This window comes from Nicotiana sylvestris, chromosome 2 (genome assembly GCF_000393655.2).
Source record: "Nicotiana sylvestris chromosome 2, ASM39365v2, whole genome shotgun sequence".
Taxonomy (NCBI): domain Eukaryota; kingdom Viridiplantae; phylum Streptophyta; class Magnoliopsida; order Solanales; family Solanaceae; genus Nicotiana; species Nicotiana sylvestris.
This window is the reverse complement of record NC_091058.1, coordinates 202298484-202306465: the sequence shown is the minus strand read 5'-3', so window position 1 is coordinate 202306465 and position 7982 is coordinate 202298484. Positions and strand designations below refer to the sequence as shown.

General features: G+C 35.4%; 1 protein-coding gene across 1 annotated transcript; it reads left to right on the top strand.

Moving 5' to 3' along the window:
- Positions 1–6590: 6590 nt before the first annotated feature.
- On the top strand, positions 6591–7634 carry LOC138886172 (uncharacterized). Its single transcript, XM_070167209.1, has one exon. The coding sequence runs from the start codon at positions 6591–6593 to the stop codon at positions 7632–7634; it is 1044 nt and encodes a 347-aa protein (XP_070023310.1).
- The last annotated feature ends 348 nt before the right edge of the window (positions 7635–7982 follow it).

Below are 7982 nucleotides of genomic sequence, written 5' to 3'. Positions count from 1 at the left end.
TGTTGTCAGTAATATTGCCTTTCCCTGCTTCAAATCAAAGAAAAATTTGTTAGTTTAAAATGGGGCGAGTTGTCGTGCCCTTTCTGCTAGGGATGGTTCTTCTTTTCTCTTCCTTGCTTTGCTATAAACTTGTTGGGGCTGATATTCCTGCTGGGGGTGGTTCTTCTCTTCTCTTCCTTCCCCGCTCTGTGTTGTCCGACCATTGTGGAGCTTGGTCGAGAATCTGTCGGAGTTGTCCCTGAGTCTTGCAAGTCTGCTGGGGATCCTCAGAACCTTTCAACTGTTGCTTTTCCATTTTCTCCCACTTCCCTTGGAAATTTGGCCTCTTGGGGTCTAGACCCATTCATCATTTGTTCTTGATACCAACCTCTTTTCGCTTTGTCGCCTTATCTTTTGGGCCTGTCCTATTTGCATTTTGTTTTGCATTATTTTGGCGACTGGTAGTAAGCTCTGAAAATCTTTTTCAAAAACAACTGTAAGCACGTGATTTTTGCCCTATATGAGAATCACTCCCAAAAAATTCAAATAAAATGATTTTCTTTGGTGTGCAATTTTGTGAGATTTTGTGATATTTTTGGATAATTATTTGTATTTGTCTGTGTTTGTTTATTTGTTAAATTAATAAAAAATACAAAAATATGTCGCATTTGCATGTAGGATTTAATTCTATAATTGTTAGTAATTAAATTAGTTTTACAAAAATTAAAAATTACAAAAATAGGCATCTTTTGCATGTTTAGCATTTAATGTCCAAATGAACAATTTTATGCTTAATTATTACTTAATTGTGCGTTAATTGTTATTGGGAGTTAGTTTGTGCTTTTATAACTTAGTTTAGTTCTTAATAATAATTTAAGTATTTTTATAATTTAGTTTTAGAAAATAAAAGAAGAAAAGAGAAAAATAATACAAAGAAAAATCGGATTGGGCCACTTCTTCAAATTTCAACCCCAGGCCCAAACAATTGTCCAACCTTCCCCATGACCCGGTCCACTTCAAACCGGGTCGACCTGGTCTGCCCCATTAACCCAAATACCCAACACCCCTCTTCATTTTTTTCAAAACACAAAAGAAACAAAAACCCTAAAAAACCCAGAAACTACCCGCCCCCCTCCATCTTCTTCTTCTCCAAACCTTCAAACTCTAAGCTCCCAACCATGGCTGCCCGTACCAGCCTTCTTCTTCGTCGACAACCACTCCCTTCATGGCTAACCCCTTCACGTCCATGGTTGACCCCTTCTTCGTCGACGACCACTCCCGTCCAGCATCGACCTCATGTCGCAAGCCCCAGCCATCGCTGCGTTTGTTGTTGCCTTCGTCGAGCTCCAACCAAACGTCGCTTCTTCTTCTTCTTCACCTCATGCTGCTGCATTTCCACTGCTCCTTCGCCATTGCTACTGCGTTTCCACTGCTCCATTGACGACGAACAGTTCGTCATCCGGTTCGAGCCAAACGGACCCATCACGCTACTGCTTTCATCTTCTTCATCGAGCTTGAGTTCGACGAGCTGTTGCTTCATCTTCCAGCTCCTCCGTTCCGCGTTGCTGCTTCTACTTCATGCTGCTTCTGCCTCCTTCGTCGAGCTTTACATGACGAGTTTGTTTGGTCGAGGTGATGCTTCTGTTGTTGCTTTACATAACGAGGTTGTTGTTGCTTCACAAAATACCAAGCTGCTGCTTCTGTTGTTGCTTCATTCTTTGTACATGAATGCTTCGTCAAAATCCGGAATGACATGGTTGTTTGGTCGAGGTTTGTCGAAACAGTCCGTACATATTTCATGTCGATCCGGTTAGAAGATTTTGAGTTTTATTTTGTCCGTGTTTCGTTTTGATATTCTCGAATCTAAAATCGGCAATGTTGTTTTGTTCATTATTTGGTGAATTTTTCAGTTTATTTCATGTTTTGTTTTATCGTTCTTGTTTATTGTTTAGGTAAAAATTTGTTAGTTTGTTGGATTCAAATTAAAATTTAATTAATTATTTCTTCAATTTGTTTCATGTGTTGTTATGTATTTTCCAGAAATTAGTAATGTTGTTTGAATCATTTAATCCGTGTTTTGTTGTTTAAAAATAGATTTAGTTCATGTTCATCTTTGTTTGAAGTTCATGTTTAATCCAGTGATTTAATGTGAGTTTATGTTGTTTTTGATTTGTTGATTTAGTTTGAATCATGTATTTTGTTGTTTGTATTGTTGTATCCTTGCTCATCCATTGATGGTCTAAACTAACCAGGATTGGTTCCCAATATGGTTAATTCATTCCATTAATTTTGAGTTATATTGTTCATCGTGTTCGTGTGATTTGTTGTTGAAGATTGTTGAGAAATTGGTCATCTTGACTATATTTTGGTTAAGTTATGATTAATTGATTGTTTAGAGCTGATGGGGGTAGTTTGGTAAATTGCAGTACGTTCAGGGGTAGAATGGTAAATTGCAATAAGGTCGGAGGGGTAGTTTGGTAATTGAACATTATTATAATTGTTTATATAGGCATGGGGGACAAAATATAATGGGGTGGTGTTTGATATAATTGTTTAACATAATGGGGACAAAACATAATGTAGTGGAGGGGAATATTGTATTTGTTTATGTTAGGCATGGGGGACAAATTGTAATGGGTTGGGAATGATGTATTTATTTAATGTAGGCATGGGGGACAAGGTTTAAAATAAAGAAAACATTAAGTAGTGGGGACAAAGCATGCCTTGGGGGAACAATTTCGGGTTGGGGATTCAAGACTTGTCTTGCTATATATATAGAGTCATTTGACACATTAAAGAGGACTTGAATGAGAGAGAGGAGAAGACTTAGAGATTATTATTAGGAGAATATTTTTTAGAGTAATACATTCTGGAAAATTTCAAGAGTGTTAGAGAGTAAAAGAGAAAGACAACTTGAACTTCTACTTGAATAATTTCCGGTTGCTTTTCTCTAGTGTTATTCAAAAATCATTAAACCACTGCATCTTGTCTCCGTCTCTCTTTTGCTTTGACTGCGATTGCACTGTGGTCTTGCTGAGTTTTCAATCTGTTACTGGGTTATTCTACTGGTTGTTACTAGTTTGCGGTGTTGCTGAACCTGCTGTTGCTGTGTTATTATTGCTGCTGACTTCTCCTTCTTTTGTTCTTGTACTGCCATTTCCAGGTACACATTTGTACACTCTCGGTTTGAGGAGAAATGAAATATTAATCAGGCTTTGTTCCTGTTGAATCCATCCTGTTTAGATTTGTGTTTGAATATAATTTTCCTTTATTTGTATAAAAATGTAGTCGATTTATTAATGAGTAATGGGGTTGCATACGTATAATTTCTTCATCTAATAATGTTAGTTTAAATTAATCAAATACTAGTTAATTCGTTTTGATATTATGGTGTGTCAATCTCATGGTCTAGTATTATTGAATAATAGAATATAGAATGAAAGCAGTTTTTCTTTGTACAAACTCGATCGCAATTTTCCATTCGCATTAGCCGTAACCTAATAACTAATAAGTTACGTTTTTCAGCATGTAATTAATTGAGAAATTTTCTTTTATTTTTAGAGACAAACTTAATAGAAGAAATGTAGTCACTGTAGGTTTCTCCTTAAAATAAAAATGAGACGAGCCTCGCCCAATAAAAAATGCAAATTGCGGGGCCCTCAATAGTTGGTCATAATAAATACTTAGAATTCGGGATAGACTGTTTAGTGAATTTCACTGCCTTCCCCGACCACGGGTACATTGATTGTAACGCGGTTCGAGATACATTTTCACAAGGTTGCAATTCCTTGTAAAAAATAATAATAATAATTATGAAAGCGGTCAAAAGTTAAAATTTACACATAAGTTCATATTTGTATTAAATCAGATAATCAAGCCGAATATGGCAGTTTGAGTTTAGATTTGTGTTTGAATATAATTTTCCTTTATTTGTATAAAAATGTAGTCGATTTATTAATGAGTAATGGGGTTGCATACGTATAATTTCTTCATCTAATAATGTTAGTTTAAATTAATCAAATACTAGTTAATTCGTTTTGATATTATGGTGTGTCAATCTCATGGTCTAGTATTATTGAATAATAGAATATAGAATGAAAGCAGTTTTTCTTTGTACAAACTCGATCGCAATTTTCCATTCGCATTAGCCGTAACCTAATAACTAATAAGTTACGTTTTTCAGCATGTAATTAATTGAGAAATTTTCTTTTATTTTTAGAGACAAACTTAATAGAAGAAATGTAGTCACTGTAGGTTTCTCCTTAAAATAAAAATGAGACGAGCCTCGCCCAATAAAAAATGCAAATTGCGGGGCCCTCAATAGTTGGTCATAATAAATACTTAGAATTCGGGATAGACTGTTTAGTGAATTTCACTGCCTTCCCCGACCACGGGTACATTGATTGTAACGCGGTTCGAGATACATTTTCACAAGGTTGCAATTCCTTGTAAAAAATAATAATAATAATTATGAAAGCGGTCAAAAGTTAAAATTTACACATAAGTTCATATTTGTATTAAATCAGATAATCAAGCCGAATATGGCAGTTTGAGCGACCGTGCTAGAACCACGGAACTCGGGAATGCCTAACACCTTCTCCCGGGTTAACAAAATTCCTTATCCGGATTTCTGGTACGCAGACTGTAATATGGAGTCACTCTTTTCCTCGATTCGGGATTAAAATTGGTGACTTGGGACACCTTAAATCTCCCAAGTGGCGACTCTGAAATAAACAAATAAATCCCCTTTCGATTGTCCTTTAATTGGAAAAAACTCCCTTGTACCCTCTCGGGTATGTAAAAAGGAGGTGTGACAGCTCTGGCGACTCTGCTGGGGAATTTGACCCAGAACCACTGGTTCAAGGTTAGAAATTCGAGCTTAGATAAATTGTTATATTTGGTTTTATCTGATTTTTACATGTTTGAGCCTAATGTGCTAAATGCTGCTTTTACCGCTTTGATATTATTTGAACTGTACATATAAACTATGCCGAAACCCTTCTCTTCTTACCTCCGGGGAGAAGCTCGCTGGCCGAGACTCCCTATTCTGTTAGTGTCAATACCTGAAATAAGAAAGAGGCCGGACAAGTTACAAAGCTGGACGACCCCGCGGGTCCCCGGTACGTAGCCCCCTCCTCGACTCAAGTTATCCGCTCGGGTACACAGTCTAGAACAAATACCCAAGTTATGAACCTAGAATAACTCAGCTTCATGCCGGATCCCTAGTAGGAACGTCTGTTTGCATCACGTGCATTTGATTTTGGAGGCTCAACACAGGGGTTGGGTCTGTCTAGGACAGGTGTACCAAAAAATGAAAATGACCATCCTGATGCATCTTACTTGCTACTACTTGCGCATCTATTTGATTCGGACTTGTGTGTTGACTGACTTGTGAATACCAGGAATAATATTTTGAAATTGAAAAAAAAAAAAGAAATAGCGGTTAGGGAATTGATTGTTTATTTTTGAAAAAAAAACCAATACCCAAATACTGTCAAAACTCTGCCGAAATTTTGAGAAAATGAAAAAATAAATGTCTTATTAGTCTATTTTATTAAAAGCAAAGGAAAAATAGAAGAAAAAAAGTCGTTGTTCTGTTTGTTTTTCAAAAAAAAAATAGAAAAAAAATAGTTTGTCATGAAAATGAAAATGAAAAAGAGTTTTATTTTTAAAATAGTTTTTTATTTGTTTATGAAGATGCCAAAAAATAAAAATAAAATGAGTTGTGCGTTGAACGTGGTTTTATTATTTGTTCCAAAATATATATATACATATATAATCCAAAAAGTATTTTTCTTTACTTCCAATATATATATATATATTTCTTTACTTTCAAAATATATATATATATATCTTTATTTGTTGCAAAGAGTATTTGTCTTACCAAGAAAATTCAAAGTAAAATTCCAAAAAGATATGTCTTGCAAAAAATAGATATATATATATATATCTTTATTTTCCATTATTGATTTCTTTAGAAAGTCTTTTTAATTGTTTTATTTTTTTAAAAAAAAAAATAATATAAAAATATATAAAAATAAAAATATTTTCATTTAAAAAAAAAATCCGAAAATATTTTCCGTCTTCTTTCAAAATTGAAAAGAAAATTCAAAATTCAAAAAATATTTTTTAGAAGCATTTCTTTATTAAAGGTAAAATTCCAAAAAATATTTTCTTTTTTCTTTAGAATAAGCGAAAACAAATGAAAATTCAGACAAAAAATATCTTCCTTTTGAAATTCTCAAAGTTCAAATCAAAAGAAAGGGAATTCTTAGAAGTCTTTCTTTCAAAAAAAAAGAAAATCAATCAAAAATCCAAAAAAAAAAAAATTCTTTTCTTCTTTTAAAGCAGTTCTTTCTCAGGACTTTGGAATTGATGAAAATATATATAATGTACATGATGTTACCTTATATGGTGAGTGGGATGTGGACAGGCTCTTTGAAATGCTTCCTGAAGAGTTAGCAGTACACATTATGGAGAAAATCAAACCACCTTCAACAATGCGGGTTCTTGATAGGCCCTTTTGGATGCTGGAAACAAGAGGATATTTCAGTGTTAAGTCAGCATGGGAGTATTCGAGAAGAAGAGACGAACCAAGAAAAGCTTATAGAATGATTTGGGTAAAGGGACTGCCTTTTAAAATAGCATTTTTCATGTGGAAAGTGTGGAAAACAAAGCTACCTTTAGATGATTTCCTGAAAAGGATAGGTTACTGCATGCCATCAAAATGTTGGTGTTGTGTACAGCCTGACGAGGAATCTCTTCAGCACTTGTTTATTAGATCAGAAACTGCAAAGACAACTTGGAAGTATTTTCTATCAAGGGCAGGAATAGATGTGGAGGGACTTACATTGCACCAAGCAATCACAAAATGTTGGACTGCAAATGTGTGCTTAAGATTAAAACCAGTAATGCAAGCACTCCCCTCATGCGTCGTCTGGGAACTTTGGAAAAGAAGAAATAGTATGAAGTATGGGGAGGCGGTGACAACTAGCAGGGTGATTTATCAAGTTTCATCAAATATACAGGCTTTGGTGAAAGTGAGAAAGCCTGGGATGGACATGGTACCTCACAAATGGCAAGATCTATTAGCTATGATGGAAAACTTCACTCCTAAACTTAAGGTTACAAAAGTCATGTGGGAATTTCCAAGTGCAGGATGGCTAAAAGTTAATACGGATGGTGCATCGAGAGGAAATCCAGGCAGGAGCTCAATAGGTTTTTGTATAAGGAATGAAAAGGGTGACATAGTTAAGTCAGTAGGGAAAGAGATTGAGGAGACAACAAACACAGTAGCTGAAGCGAAGGCCATGGTAGAAGCACTAAGGTTCTGCAGATCGCATCAATTCTCACATGTATGGCTTCAAACTGACTCAATGTTATTAAAAAAAATTATGGATAGGATCTGGAAACCACCATGGATCATTTCTGAGCAGGTAGAGGAAATGATGCAACTAATGAATGGGAGCCATTACAAAGTTACACATATTCATAGGGAGGACAACAAGCTGGCAGACCACTTGGCTAATTATGTTTTAGATTATGGAGAAATAGAATGCCAACAATTCTGCCATCTAGATGCACAAGGAAGGAGGTTGGTTAATGAAGATAAGCTGCAATGTCCAAATCTAAGGGTGAAGGTGAACAGGAGATAGGAAGCAAAGAAAAAAGGAAGTGCAGGAGGCATAACTTATTCGACCACTATATTCAAATCCTAAGGGATGAGGATAGAAGGGTTGGTATTTCTAACTTTCTTTTCTCTAATGCAGGTGCAACTACGAGGCTTATGGCAATCCATGCTGCAACTTTCGAGATAAATGATGCAAAAGAAAAAAGAAAAAAAAACAATAATCGAGCACAACAACAAAGAATAATGGCATTGGCAACCCAACCAGCATGGGGTGAAAGCGTGTTTCAGTTCATTGGATATACAACCAGCATGGTGCAAAAGTGTTTTATATCACATGCATGGTTCAGTTACAAAAAGGATCTGGGAATATAAA